General features: G+C 44.8%; 1 protein-coding gene across 5 annotated transcripts in view; it reads left to right on the forward strand.

Moving 5' to 3' along the window:
- Nucleotides 1-15,761, forward strand: part of Mamo (zinc finger protein 628-like) — a 131,821-nt gene that overhangs the window by 54,661 nt on the left and 61,399 nt on the right. For 3 of the 5 annotated variants that reach the window (XM_076318221.1, XM_076318218.1, XM_076318219.1), the window contains exons 2-3: nucleotides 5,432-6,485; nucleotides 9,179-9,271. In XM_076318221.1, the coding sequence (XP_076174336.1) occupies nucleotides 5,457-6,485; nucleotides 9,179-9,271 (1,122 nt within the window). In that variant the 5' untranslated portion in view covers nucleotides 5,432-5,456. Of the gene's footprint in view, nucleotides 1-5,431; nucleotides 6,486-9,178; nucleotides 9,272-13,090; nucleotides 14,906-15,761 lie in introns of those variants that run through there. The other 2 variants (XM_076318222.1, XM_076318220.1) reach the window with 2 other exon arrangements.

Consider the following 15,761-nt stretch of genomic DNA (forward strand, 5'->3'; position numbering starts at 1 on the left):
TGGGTACTGTGGTATTCTTGAGTAGGTGCTTTTGACCAAGTGTCCTATTTTAATTCGAGTAGACTTCAGTTGACCCAATCCCTCGAGGTTCTCTATCGGTGATCGTTTGTAGAAACGATTAATCATCAACGTACGACATTTTAATGTCCTTTCCATTTTCAATTACGTAGATGTTTTTTGTTTTTTTTTCAAATCTTAAAGTGAAATCGATGATTCGTGATTTGCGATGTTTCTAGTTGCCTGTTTAACGTTTACGATGGTATCCACGAGATAATGTTATTCTTTGGCCATTGCTTATTATATGTGTACAAGTTTCTCGTATTATTTTCAATTACTCACTTTGAACTCGTAAAGAACAATCAGCGGTACGTCCCGATCGTTCGCTACGTGAAATTACAATATGCATTGTACGTAACTTACATGACTTCGTCCAGCGTTTCAACATCAGGCGAACACAAAGGGACGATTCTTGTGTCATTAAAGGCTCGTCGATGGCGTTCTTAAATTAGCGACATCATCATTTTTCACTTCCGTGGTGCTGTGCACGTGCCAGCATTTCTCGAACAACTTCGCGCGGGCAAAGTTTGTGAAGTAGACACTTCGTAAATGCAAATTTTTGCTGCAAGCTCTAATTAAAACGCACAAGTTTTACGAACACGCGAAGAATATTCCGCCCGATGGTTCTGCGCAGTTTTTGACACAATTCGCGAAGAATACTTGATCGTGGTGCTGCGGTGCTCGTTAGGTCGCGCTGAAAATATTTGGGACCATTATTGTATCAAGTTTGGCTAATAAGTTTGTTCGAATTTCGAACACGCATATGCGCTGCATTGCCCTTGAACGTTTCCTACAAGCTTCGATTGCTGTGCACAAATCGAATCCTACTCGTATAAAAAGTATCGGTCGAAAAGTTTATTTTCGTTTCCTTTATGTACAATAATTGTACAAATTGCGATGTTACAACTTCAATGTAGCATTTTGTTTGCTGGTATTATCCTTTGGAAAAAGGAAGGAACAACGAAGAAGTCCTTTTAAAGGTGTCATTCATGCGACTGAACTTTTCCTCCATTGATTTACTTCTTCTTTCATACTTGTATTCCTTTCTACTTTCCATGGACCATTGTTTCTTTGTAGACTTATTTTTCATATTCTTTGCAATTTTTGCACAGTGTTCAGCAGATCTTACAGAGGATCATTTCTGCGGATCTATCTGGTTGCAAACATTATTTTTATTTGCATTCGTTAAACTCATTCTTCAATTGTCTCGTTTAGTGGATACAATACGAATATTGTCTTTGAGTTTACCGTTACATTTTTATCTTATACTACTGCCTTTACGTTCATTGTAACAAACAATTTTGATCCCTTTATTGTCCACTGTCATCGATGAGTCCTCAATCATTGGAAGAACTTTTAAGCTTACACAGGATGTTTCAATATTAAACAATCATCCTGTACCAATATGTTCTAGAAATTGAAAAAAATGATATAAACGTAACCTCACAAGTGCTTTATTAAATAATTTATATCCAAATGGTAAAGTACAAATTGTCAAGGTATTTTGACATTTTTAAACGATGATTAATACGAATTGTACGGATTACAATCTCAAGTAATATACACGCGTAAAATAAATTAGATAAATATTAACGATCTATTGATAGATCGTAAGAAACTCGTCAGTGTTATTTTCTCGATTAACATTGTCTTCGCGAAGAACGTACTGTCACAGTTTCGTTCTTCAATTTGAAAACATTCTATAGAAATATTCAAACAAAATATTCACAAAGTGTAAAGAAAAACTGATCGACCCTCGTCGTTCGCGCGATTAATCGTATCGCAGGATCATCGAAGGGATATTTAGCACGTGACAGAATTTCCCGGCTAAATGATCGAATGCGCGTCGACTCGGTATAACGAAAATCACTGTCGACTACCAACAGATGGCAACGATTGCACAATCCTCGGCAATCAGATTTACGCAATTGTGCCTTGAGTTTCGATTTTTCTAATGGTATCACGATAGCGGCTATAAATCACTTCAATTAAAACTTCCATTACCCAAATAAGAACGTGCTCGTGGACGCGATGTGCAAATTTTCGATGAAATTAAACGAGAGCGCCAAGTCGCATCGAGTCCGGCGCGTTTCAGTCGTAAGTCTCTCTAATAGAGGCCATAGATGTAAGAATTTATCGTACGAGAGTCGTAAGTGCATCGATTTGCAACGATGGTCGTACGTCAGCGCCGTACTGTCATTTAACACGAACGTGTCGTGAGATACTTATACAATAACCAGAAACACTGCATAGTTATCGTTTAAACGATCGTATCGATAAAAATTCTATAACGATTTCTGGAAATTCTGATACGTTCGTAAAAATAATTTGAAGTATTGTTATTGGTCAATGTTGGCGAGTCTTCATCTTCCTCGACTCGCTTATTTATAGTTTTCGACCATCGTGTTTTAATTCTCCTCGGTGCAAGTCGATAACAATTTTTTAATAATAGATATTACTAACGATACGCACCATAGAGGAGCAGAATACAATGCACGAAAGCTGTGAGATGAACAAAGACACACCGATATCGACTAATAACAATATTTTGACCAATAACAGTAACACGATAAATAGTTTGTGGTACCTGTAAGTTCCAGTATTGCTCTCCAGTCGCAATGAAAATTGTTCCATTTATCGATCTCAGCGCCCGAAAAATATTATTTTATTATAATTAACGTAACTACTATTACATAACGTACATCGCAACGTAGCGACGAGCATAATACATTTTCAATATTATACATTGACTTTTAACGTCTCTCGAACGGTAATATCGATGAAAAGTCCTCAACTTGTTTCACAGTGTCTCGTTGCGTCCACAGCCCCGATAAATCCCGGTTAGGTCGCTTTCCAGTCGCGTCGGTCCGCGGGAAAAAATTCGCTCCAATCACGAAGCCGACGTTCCAGCGTCCGGCGTCCATTAAATCGCGCGCGAACGCAAGAAACCGTACCTTCGTCCGGCAAATTTCCGGGAATATTAATCGAGACCGGGCCGGTCGCATCGGTCCGGCGCGCTCGAGTCGCGGTGTTGATGGAGCCGGGGTTCACGTGGCAATTATTCAAACGCTCAACGACCGCTAATAATCCCACGGCAATTTGGTCCACGTAAAAACCGTTATATATATATATAAATATTTTTTTTTTCTTTTTATTAGCACGATACGTGGGTCCCGCGGTATTATCACGTACCGTCGCGTTATCACGGGGCGGTGTGGTTGTAGGGTAGGGGTACCGGAGCGAATCACGCGAGAATCGCGCGGCCCCCGTGCACGCCATCGCGCGTATCCGCGTAGAAATCGCGCGGACACATGTCCGCTCGGGCCTCGTCGGCGCGGATAATTACGTGTGTAGCACAGCTGCGTTTCCACGGTGCGCACATGGCCGCGACACGTGCGTGCGCGCGGCGTTCACGCATCGGGACGCGGGCAATAAATACGGCTGGTAGATAAGGGGACGGTATCGTCAGCTGATATCGGTCGTGCATCTCGGGTGTACGGAATCGAAACGACGACCGCGGTCACGGAGCGGAGTAGGGGAACGGGGAGTGGAGGGGGTAGGGGGCTATAGGTTGGCGTTAAGGAACCAACGATGCGGCCCCGTCGAATAAATCGCGCGACGCGCTCGCGGGGCCTCGCGCTTCCGCGGACGCTGATTTATGGCGGAGGAAATTGTGATAGCGCCGGCCAAGGGTCCCGTACCGTACGTACGGTTTTCCATCGCCGGACAAGGAATTCCAATTTAGACATCCGCGGTTCCGTGTTCTTTTTCGCGCGATCCCCGCGCTCATGCGGGACACCGTACGCTGGAAAACGCCGCGCGGGTAATTTATGCGCGCGGGTGCGCGCTCGATGAGCCTATACGCGATTAGACACGTCGTTGCGCAACGATGCCGGATTATTTTAGAGCGAAAACGCTCCCGGTGCCGATGACGAATGCTCGCTCGCTCGCTCGCTCGCTGCGTACGGAATTTTTTCTCCCTTCTTTTCTTTTTACGCCGATCCGAATCCGGTACCGCGCGATTCCGCTCGGATTTTGATGCGACTCCGTGGCTAGACGGGCATCGAAGGATATCGGATTTATGGCCGGCCGCTATGCGTAGGCACTCGATTTCTCACGCTAATGCGTCGGAGCATTAAACCGAAAAGTACCGCGGAATTCTCACGCTCGAGAGTGTACGGTTAAAGCGGTGCCTCTTTTTTGCGATGGTACTTCTGGTGCTACAGAATGCGAAGGTATTTCGTTAATTATCGGTCGTGTAGAGATAGAGCTACGACAAGAAATATCTTCCTGGTTCTTGGATCTTGCGAAACCTTTACGTTCCTTTTTTTCCAAACAACGTTTCGAAAACAACGCAAGTGACAAATTTCGGTAACGATAATTCGTGATTTCGAGATTCGTTAGTTCGCGGGGTAATCTGAAAGTTTCATTTTTGGAATGCTAACGTTACGAGGAGGAAGGTTGAGGGGACAGGATAATATTTCTCACGTGGTTCGATTTTGGGGACAATGGTTTAAATAACGAGAGAGTATTTAACGAACTCTCTTTGGTAAAATTGATGGTGTGGAGATATTGAAAAGTACCAAATGGGAGAGTGAAGGGTCAATCGTTGATGATAGGGATCGCAAGGACCCTAACTGCGTTGATACGATATGTCGATGATAGAGATCGCAAGGATCCTAACTGCGTTGATACGATATGTCGACGATAGAGATCGCAAGGATCCTAATTGCGTTAATACAATGTGGTTACAAAGTAGAGTAGTCAAGTGATACGAGTTTACGAAAATAGATTCCGTTTGACGAATCTACCGATAAATTTACTATGTTTGTACAACGATCGTTTGCTCGACGAGGCAACGACAAATTTCAAAAGACTATCTCTGAGCACGGTAATCATGAATCCTACGTAAGTCTTCTATCGTTTAGCACCCGAGTTAAGGAAACCAGAGTTCTGGCAGAGTTACGTCTACCAGAGGTAGATAAAACGCATCGATATCGATCGTCTCGTTAATCGGAACAATAGTTACAGATATGTAAATACGAGTCGAATTTTTCGTCGTTTCGCCAAATTCGCTTCTCCCTCGATCTTTCGATCAACGAAACGCCTCCAAACTCTCTGCAACGTATCGTACGGTTAACGCACGACGCAAACGATCCCGGAAATCTCGACGAAGCAGTGAGCAGTCCCGGCGACAAGCACGGGAGTGACGTAAAACGAAACGAAACAATAATAATAATAATAATAATGGTATATGCATACGTATATACGACGATGGTTATAAAAACAAAAAAAAAAAAAAAAAAAATGCATTTACAACGAACGACAAGAGCGAAGAGAGTAACGCGAACCGGTACAAATGTTTCTTCTGCAGCAGGGTTGCGGGGTGCAGTTCAGACATGGGAAGTGAGCATTACTGCCTGAGGTGGAACAATCATCAGAGCAACTTGCTGGGTGTGTTCAGTCAACTGCTGGAGTCGGAGTCGCTGGTGGACGTGACATTGGCGTGCACGGAGGGACCTTCGATACGTGCCCACAAGGTAGTCCTCTCCGCGTGCTCCAGCTACTTCCAGGCCCTGTTCCTCGACCACCCGAATCGCCACCCCATAGTCATCCTAAAGGACGTACGTTTCGCCGAGCTACGTACACTCGTCGACTTCATGTACAAAGGCGAGGTAAACGTCGAGTACTGCCAGCTATCGGCCCTCCTCAAGACAGCGGAGAGCCTCAAGGTGAAGGGTCTAGCGGACATGACGAACATCAACGCGGCGGTAGCGTCGAGGGACGAACAGCAACAACCACCGCAACAACAACAACAGCAGCAGCAGCAGCAGCAGCAGCAGCAGCAGCAACAACAACAACAGCAACCGCAGCAGCAGCAGCAGCAGCAGCAGCAGCAACAGCAGCAGCAGCAACAACAACACACAAGCACATCCGAAGGTATACAGCGCGAAACGTCACGGGAGCATCACCGAGAACGCGAAAGTATAAAGGAAGCGAGCAATAAAGAGAGAGACAGGGAAGGGAATACATCCGGTGGCACGGGGGTGCCATCGTGCGGGGTAAAAGAATGCGAGCAACCCCAACAAATCGTAGTCCAACCACCCACCAGCGAGTCCACCGAGGCGGTAGACATGACGGACTGTCCGCCATCGCCCACAAGACCCGGTAGCCCTTGTCCAGGACCTTTGGCCCTCGATCGACCGAGGAGGGACTCCGAAGACGCTGCCAGCCTAGAGGAAACGAGGGGTTCCCTTAGCCCGATCTCGGTGCACAGCGGACCATCGGATATGAGTCTGAGTAACAACACCGGTGGTACGCCCGGTGTCTTACCACTGAACCTACCGCAGAGCCGGCTTCCGTCCCCGCACAGTACAGAACCTCTCGCGGGTCCGTCGGGGTTACCTCCGGTCCAGCAAGTTCCACTTGTGAGTACCTTTGCTATTGCTTTCTAACCTAAGCGTTGCAACATTCATCAGAGACGTATCACCGGAACAATTACCACTCGCTGGTGGCAATCCATCACGGTGAACGTTACTTTGATACCACGTTCAATGAAACTTTCCACACTACGCGATAATTAACTCCCGTTGATCATCTTCGTCCACGGACAGGGAAATAAATTGCAAATTGATTTCATCCCTTTCGACGCGTCTCGATGGAAATTCTTTTCGTAGCTTTACTCGCGTAGAATCGTCGATTGCGGTTATCGCGCGATCCTTGGTCTTTGTTTCTTCTGTAGCGTTGGCGAAAGGAGATGTACAGATTTTAGAAATTGCAGTAGTTTTTCTTCCGTGATTACAAGTTCGTGTAACTCAAATCGGGTAGAATTTAAGAAGTCACTGGCAAAGTTAAGGGGTCCGAATATGGAGTTCGAAAAAATGGATGTGGCTTTAGTGAGTTTTGAGGAATGATTATAGAGCTTTTAGAGTCACATTCTTGCGAGCTTCTATCTGGAATAGGTTGCTCGATAAGTTTTGTCGTTCGATAAGAAATGGAGCTATTGGGTTCGTCGTTTTATTTTTTGAAAGATGGTACTACTGTTTGATGAACGTTTACAGTTGTTCAAAGTTGAAGTGTGAAGTTTCGTGTAAATCTGTCGACTCGTTCGTATATTTACAGTTGTTCAAACGTTGAAGTGTCATAGTGTTTTTTTACAATGGAGAAAACGACAAGACTTATCGAACAACTTAATAACTGTAACGTCGAAGATCAGAATCATCTTTCAAAAGGACACAGTTAACAGTCGGAGGATTCTAACAGCTTTAATCGCATGTACCACTTTTGTCCCGAATGGATGATGTCCATAATACGTTTGATTGGACGAGCCAAGGGTATAGAGAGAGTTTGAGTTACAATTACGTTTGAGCTTTCAACGAATCTCTCGTTGATCCGATGGAGTGTATTTTTAACAATTTGTGCTTACATTTGTACGACTTTCTTTCATTCTTAAAATTCTGCATATCAATTACCATACTTTAAATTACACGACGATAAAGTGAATACAAATACAGCAGTTTCTCTGCAAATCCTCTTTGACTAGATACTCTCTCTGAACTCTCTACACTCTCGATACTTGTTCTACCAAGCTCTACTTGATATTCTGTTTCAACTCTTGCGCTGCACTCCATTGTCACGAACTAACTGCCCTTAAGAATTCTCACATCTACGCGCGTGTAATTACACACATCGACATCATCGGTTAGCCACATTGATCGCGTTTCGCAAAAATTTTCATTTTTAAAGATCAGAGTCACACTTGGTTCCAGAAGAAACTTTCTCGCCTTTGCAATACCTCGTTGGTAAATTGTACAGTTAATTCGTAATCGAAGAAATTTTTGCAACTTGTCTATGTGCGATCGAAACCATGATTTTGCCAGAATGTAAAAATTAGGATTCGTTATCGTTCGTAGATAATTTTGTGCGTTTTTTTGAATTTATAATATTTGATGTTTAGCTTACATTCCATGGCTCTATTTTCATTGTCGGGTTTTCATTTTTTAATTTAAAAATAAATTAAATCGTTCGATTGTGTAGAAACAACAGAGAACAATTAATCCAACTGTCTACTTCAACGTGCAAAGAATAGAAAATTCATAGTAGTTAATTATCGGATACTGTTAAAGTTTCTTTCAATTATTTTTATATTATTTTTTACGGTGAGAAACATTAAACTCAAATGTTCCTTGTAAAAATGCCTGTTTTTTAAATTTACATTCTGGCTGAACGAAGTATTGCCAAATAAATGTCCTTGTGTGATTGAAACTTTTCTGTTAAAATCCTGTTAACCTTATCATAACCAGAGTTAATTCTTGTAGTATTAAAAGGAGTCGTGACATCATCCAATTCGAACAATTTGAAAACGTTACTAACCCCCATTTCTTACGACCTCCGTCAAATAGAATTGTATCACCGTGTTTAAAAAAATATACGATAGAAAAATAGAAAACATTATAGTTACACTTTTGAAATAGTTACCGCAGAACGGTGAAATTCAACGTAGAGAAAGTAGTACTTTAGTCTTATCTCTGAATCGTATATACGGTGTCCCGGTATCGCGATTCAACTCTTTAGACTTTTAATGAATTCGGTGGTATATCTAAATCTAGATTAAAATCGGTCCCAGTGCATTAATCTGCGCGTTAAACGGCAGAAATAAAACTTACGCGATCGCACGAACGAGAAAAGAACGAAACACGGTTCGAATATCATTTTCAGTTCCCGGTGAAGTGACAAAATTAATACAGTTAACCGATACACCTTCCTCGAACAAATTTCTCTCATCCCTTTTAACATCGTGTAAAAACTAAATACTCACTGGTGTTCTCCGCTGTCCACCCTTCTGCGTGTAACCCCCCACCCCCCTACGGTATCACCCGACGCAGCAAAAATGAAACCAAGTCGCTGTTCGTTTTCCACAAACCCAGCAATTTTATCCAGGGATCGCACATGCAACGGTTTACCTTTGGCCCCGAATTATTTACCAAGCTAATCGTATTTAAAGTTTCGCCAGAACGTTCGGGCTAATGATTTCGTTGCGCCTTACCGCGAGGAGAGTCCATACTTTCCACCGATACCATTCAATTATTACTTTGACGTGTGCTCCGATGTTCGTTTCCAGTCGTTAAAAAAAGAGATGGACTGGGAAAGGTCGACCGAGGATCGGAGCGCGAGCAGCGAAATATCCACGGACTACAGACTCCCGCCAGATCCGGTGAGTGTCTCTCTTTCCATCCACTATACATTCCAATTTATTGACTACTTTTTATTCTCGTACTTTCTCTTTACTCTGCATTTATATATCGATTACGGTTATCGCCAGTATGCCCCCGCACTCGACTCATCTGCAATCGCATATACACGCCGGCATTACCGCGGATTGCGGATGAGCTGATGATGCGGCTCTTGCAAAAAAAAAAAAACAAAAAAAAAAATACACACAAGTGCCTGCAAACTCGTTGGATTTCGATTGCATCTTGTCGTACAAGGTTACGACGGAATCGTTCGTTTGAGCGCTACTCGTTGACCGAACGGGCGTCGGTGACATCGTCGGTAACGATACCTCGAAGGAACATAACACGATCCATTTTATCTATCTATCTATTATATATATTATATATATATACATCTATTATCTATATATCTGTCTATTTTGCTTGTCTATCTATCTGCGCTTATAGATAGACAGGCATGCGTTATATTTCGAGTTCACTTGCATGTGGGTCTATTGCATGCGTGCCCAAGTGCTTTGCTGTTTGCTGCTCTCCCCCGCTAATTTTGAAAGTGATCGTGTCATTAACAATAAATCGCTAGCGGTCCTGATCGAGAGTAGAGTGTGATCGAAGGTTCGATGACAGAGAGACAAAAAAAAAGAAGAGAAAAAAAAAGATAATAATAATAATAATGAAACAGAACAACACGTTCCCCTTGAAGCAATGGGATTTTCGCTTGTAGGGTTCGAAAGATAGTTTCGTCGCAAGTGTTAGTCCGATTGAACGGTAGCGTGTGGTAACCCCTCCCCATCTCCCCTCCGTGAGGAAATTCGCGAACAAAGACGTGGAAACGTGCTCGTAGGAATCGTCGTCGCCCCTCTCCCTCCCTCGACGTTGCGCTACGATTTTTCCATGATCCTGTATCGCGAGTGTAGAGTCATCGCGAACTATAGTCTCGACCGAACGCAGAAAAGACTGGTAGGACAAGCGCGAGTTGAAGACCCGATCCGCTTGTCGACCTAACCTCAATCACCCAATTCCCACACCTTTCGAAAGATCACCGAGACGCGGTTGAAAAGATCGATCTCGTGCATGTCTACCTACGACGAACGTGTTTTCCTCTTTTTCAAAAATTAATTCACTTCTCCGTGCGTATACATCCACTGTCTCTCTCTCTATATATATATCTCTCTTTCTCTCTCTCTCTGTAGCTCTAGCTCTCTGTTTCTCTGTTTCTTTCGTTCATCGTTTTCTATGGCCCGTTTGAATCTTTCTCGCGCGAGTTCTCTCCAAGCCTCTTTCTTTCTCTCGATTCCTCGTTCTCCATCGCGCGTATACGTTCGCGCGTCTCTGTCCAACGGTTCCCTCGACGTTCTCCGTCTTCTTCGTCCGCTCTGCCCCGCAGCGGAAGAAGAAGAAGAAGAAGAAAATTCATCCGAAACGCTCTCCTCGGCAACCCGGAGAATCCCAATATCCCCCCACTCTCGCTATCTTCCACCATCACCACCACCACCACTACCATCACCATCACCGACATCACTACTCCATGTTTCTGGTCGCATCCTGGTGCTTCGAGGGGCTGCGGTGAACCGCGCGGAAAATGCGTGATCCGTGACGACGCTTCCGAACGCCTCGGCTCCAAACTTTTTTCTCTTCCTGGCCGTTCGAGCGATCGATTGGAAAAACCTCGGCAAAATAACAGAAATCCCGTTACATCCCATCCTGCCAGCCTGTCTTGCTAGCTCACTGTCAAGAAGTTGACCTTCGTTTTTGGCCATGGTTGTTTTTTACTACATTTTTATATATATATATATATATATATAAATACGTAAATATATATATGTATATATATATATGTGTGTATGTGTATATATGTATATGTATACGCGGATGTGTGTGTGTATATACGTGCGCGTATATGTATACACATGCGCGCACTATATGTGTGTATATATACATATATACATATACATATAAATATATATATCGTTATATACACGATATAATATACATCACATACATACATACATATATATATATATATATATATATATTTATATAGATATTTATATATATATATACTCATATTTGACATACATATATATATATACATATATGTATCGTTATACATACTTGCAGATTATATTGACATTCATTATTACCATTTGTTACTTTTGTAATATTTGTATTTCGATTTTGTCGTTTTTTTCTTTGGTTGATTGCAATGCCTTTTGCTAATCGGCGAATCAATTTTGCACTCGCGGCGATCTCGGCCGCAGTTGTTATTACGTATATATACATATACCGAAAGACAAAAAAAAAAAAGAAAACAGAAAAAGAAAAAAAGAAAAGAAAAAACATCCAGAAAAAAAAATAAAGAGGGAGGAGGGACGAGGGACGAGGGTGCGGGTGGGTTGTTGTCCGTTGTTCTTGAGCGAGGCTGTGGGGGTTGCCGTGGGCCCGTACATGTGTCACTCGTTAATCCAGACCGATACATATATATATACGTACATATATAGACACGTATAAAGACCCTCGTACGTGTGTATATATACGGTGACACACACACTCAGACAATTTCCTTGTCATACATGTTTACCTGGGGGTGCGCGTCGTGCCAAACAAAAATGAGCGTCAACTTCTTGTGCTACCGTCTTACATGCCGTCGAGAGGAATCACTTTCTCGTCAGGCCAGGGACTTCTTCTTCCACCAAAAACGAACAAAAAAAAAAATAAAAAATATATATTGTATACATAGATAAATAAACGACAAAACGATGAGAGGAGCTCATGAATCAGAGGAAGAAAGAAAGAGTAACATGCGTAACGTCCGGTCATACCGAAACGCGCTTCTCACGAATCTACTCGAGTCTCGAGACGACGAGCCTTGCCTGTTCTTTCTTTGTTAATGTACACACATATATATATATATATATATATTTTTATATATATATATATATATTTTTTTTTTCCGTACTTCGTTTCGTTGATCGACGAATCGCGCGTAGCGGCGATAGAAAGAGAGGAAAGCAGTAGCCAGATACGAGAGCGAGAACGAAGCGAGGCAAACGGAAACAGAGAGAACGCAGAAAAGATATACAGAGACGGTTTTTTGTTTTTCCTTCCGAAGCGAGCAGCGCGGACACCCGCGCCGATTGAAGCCCGGCGCGTCGCGCGCGGCTCGCGGCTCGCGACTCGCGCGCACGTACACGCGTATATTGTATACGTGCCAGGGTACGTGCACACATACGCGTGTCCGTGTACGCTGCGAAGTCGAGTAGTGTCGAAACGAGCGATTTCTCGCGAGCGAAGTGGCGAGACGTGTCGTGGCATACATGTGTACCTTAAGACACCGAGGAAAACGAGAGAGGCGTACGGGAGTATCTCCTTTCTGCTTGAAACGATCACTTCAAAGTAAACGCACCGAAAAAAAAACAAAAAAAAAAATTACAAACCAAAAAAAAAATACGAAACAAAAATTAAAAAAAAAAAAAAACCAGACAAAAAACGAAACAAACCAGAATCGATACGAAAAGTAAAAAAAAAAGACCAAAAACGACAAATAGAACGATAGATAGATAGATGAATAGATAGACAGATAGATAGATAGATTTGGTAGAGACGAAAGAGCAACAGTGAGCAAGGGGGAGAGAGAGAGAGAGAAAGAGAGAGAGGGAGAGAAAGAGAGAGAGAGAGAGAGAGAGAGAGAGAGAGAGTGGGGCGAGCGAAAGCGAAAACGAGAGCGAGAAACGTTAATGTGGGGTGTAAGGACGAGCTAAAGGGAAGACAAGAAGTTGATGTTCTTGTTTGTTTGGTTGCAGGAGTTGATGGGTGTGGATGAGCGGGTGTTTGCGTGCATGTACTGCGGTGCCTCGTTCCTCCACCAGAGCAAGCTGGCGCGGCACATCCTCTCGCACAGCCTCGAGTCGCTCAAGTACCGTGAGCAGGCGGCCCACCTGCAGCTGCAGGCTCAGCTGGGCCTCGAACCCGGTATGCACCTGCCGCCGGAGGCCCACTACCCCACAGCAGGTACGATCGAGCCGATGGACCTCGAGCTCGCGGCCCACTCGGACCCGACCTCGGGCGTCGTCCTCTGCAAGTTCTGCGGCAAGTCATTCCCGGACGTCGGCTCCCTGATAGCCCACCTACCGGCCCACACAGGCGACAGGCCCTTCAAGTGCGAGTTCTGTGGCAAGGCCTTCAAGTTGCGCCACCACATGAAGGACCATTGCCGGGTGCACACCGGTGAACGTCCGTTCCGGTGTACGCTCTGCGGGAAAACCTTCTCGAGGTCGACGATACTGAAGGCCCACGAAAAGACACATTACCCGAAGTATGTGCGCAAGTTCCTGTCCCCGAGCCCCGTGGACCCCTCCGAGGAAGAGGCCCCGCCGCCGCCACCGCCGCATCATTGAGTTCGCCTTGGCCCGCGCAAGAGGAACCACCACGTTCAACACCGCCGGTGGAAGAACCGCCGAATACACATCCTTCGAGGTTTCTGTTCCCACGGGTCCGGTGGACGCGAACCGGTCCAAGCCCGAGACGAACCATCGATCGCCGCGACGATGGATTCAACGGTATGGCGGATCGACGTCGTTCTCGCGACACGGAGAACGTTGCTGTCGGACCACGGGAACGGGAACACGGACACGAGCAGTTCTAGTAGTGCCTCATTCTCGTTCGCTCGTTGTTTCTCGCATTTCTTTCGTCGATCCTTGCCACCACCGCTCCCTGTAACCATCTCACGTGTCCTTGTCACGACGGAACGGTGCCATCTCGGCACCCCGTCGATCTTGGACGATCGAGGTCCCGCGCGACCCCGTCGCTGCCACGGGACGCTCGTTCGTTACCTACGCCCCGATTTCTCCGTTTTATCGTTCCTCGTCTCTCCTGTCGTTCTTTCGTTCGTCCCCACGAAGGGTGTATACCTCGCGTTAATCGATCCCACTGAGCGACGAGGCAAAATGCCGGCGGTGTTTCTAGTTAGTCCTGTGATTTTGGTTAGGATGGTTGGTAAACGCGTGTTCAGAGGGAGGGACACGTTAAAACGAGCTCCCTCGGTTAATCAGTGCTTTAAGACGAAACGTTTAGCTTATATATACATATATATATATTATATATACATGTATATATATATCGATAAATTATTGAAGGTATATATATATATATATGTGAGGGGGGGGAAGCATGTGTGGGCATGTGCGTTTACGCGTGTTTCTGTGTGTTTGCGCGCGTGAGTGTGCGTGTGCGTGTGCGTGCGAGAGTACGTAGATGGGTGAGAACGAGTGGGAGAGCGGGAGGGAAAGGGATCGGGTGAATGGGTGCGAGAAAGGGGATAAAAGAACAAGAGAAAAGAAGAGGATGATGGAAGATCGGGTTTTTATCGAGAAGAATTAACGAGACGATTACGAGAGGGCGAATGGGAAAATTTGAGCCGCCACGGTTGGTGCTTTTAAGAGATTTTGATAAAATGCTGTGAATATTATATTGATTACGATTAACTATAAACTATTGTAATAATGTAACAACGTTGTACGATGTACGATGTGACTATTGTTGATACGATTGAGAATATTTTATACAGTTGACAAGGGGAGGGGTTTGGGGTTTGCGCGCCGATGATCACGATGCGAGAGAGAGAGAAAAAGAAGAACGGCCGACGTAGAGGGTTTTTGGGGTAGGGGTGGTTTTTTCGAACGACGTACGGGGAGGGGAACACCGGGGGTGCGGGAGAGTTAGAGATACGTCCACTTGGAGAAAAATTCGACTCGGTACGTTTCGTGGACGCGCTTCGAAGACGCGGCGGGTGATGAGAAAATGATCGCGCGGCGCGGAGTTGCTAATTAAGTTGTTACGAGTGCGCCGGCATCGACAGCCACGCGGGCTGCGATTTTTCGACCCGCGCGTTGTTTACGTTTCCGTTCTCTTCGACTTCATCTTCGTTGGTTTTGCGGTTCGCTCGGCCGAAGCTCGACCGGGCAAATCGTGGACGCGCGTGACTCGTTTCTGTCCACGTTTCGGGGCAGGTGACCTTTCCGCGTAACCTCGAATCGTATCGTTTCAAAATCCTTCTGAACGAGGACACGTTATCCGAGGCATCCACTTCGCTGGACCAATCGCAGTGAGTCTCGCTTGTGAGAAACGAAATTCCGTTCGTTTCCAGAAATTGACCCACGAACGACGGACTCGCCGTTTTAACGAAGAATTCGAATTTCTATACTTCTCGTCCAATCTTCGCGACAACGCTACCGACGAATCGGCGAGATTCTCCCGATGAAAACGAGTCCAAACACGACCTCGTTCGGACTATTTTCAATCGTTCGTGTTTCGCGCATACTGTCCGCGCATCGTTGCTCGAAATAATCCAATTGGACCGAATGTGGTCGTGTTTGGGCTCGTTTTCATCGGGAGGATCTCGCCGATCCGTTGGCGACGTTCTCGCGAGGATACAATAACAATTGTAAAAATGTTCACTCTCGTTGAAAACTCGAC

This window comes from Ptiloglossa arizonensis, chromosome 8 (assembly GCF_051014685.1).
Source record: "Ptiloglossa arizonensis isolate GNS036 chromosome 8, iyPtiAriz1_principal, whole genome shotgun sequence".
Taxonomy (NCBI): domain Eukaryota; kingdom Metazoa; phylum Arthropoda; class Insecta; order Hymenoptera; family Colletidae; genus Ptiloglossa; species Ptiloglossa arizonensis.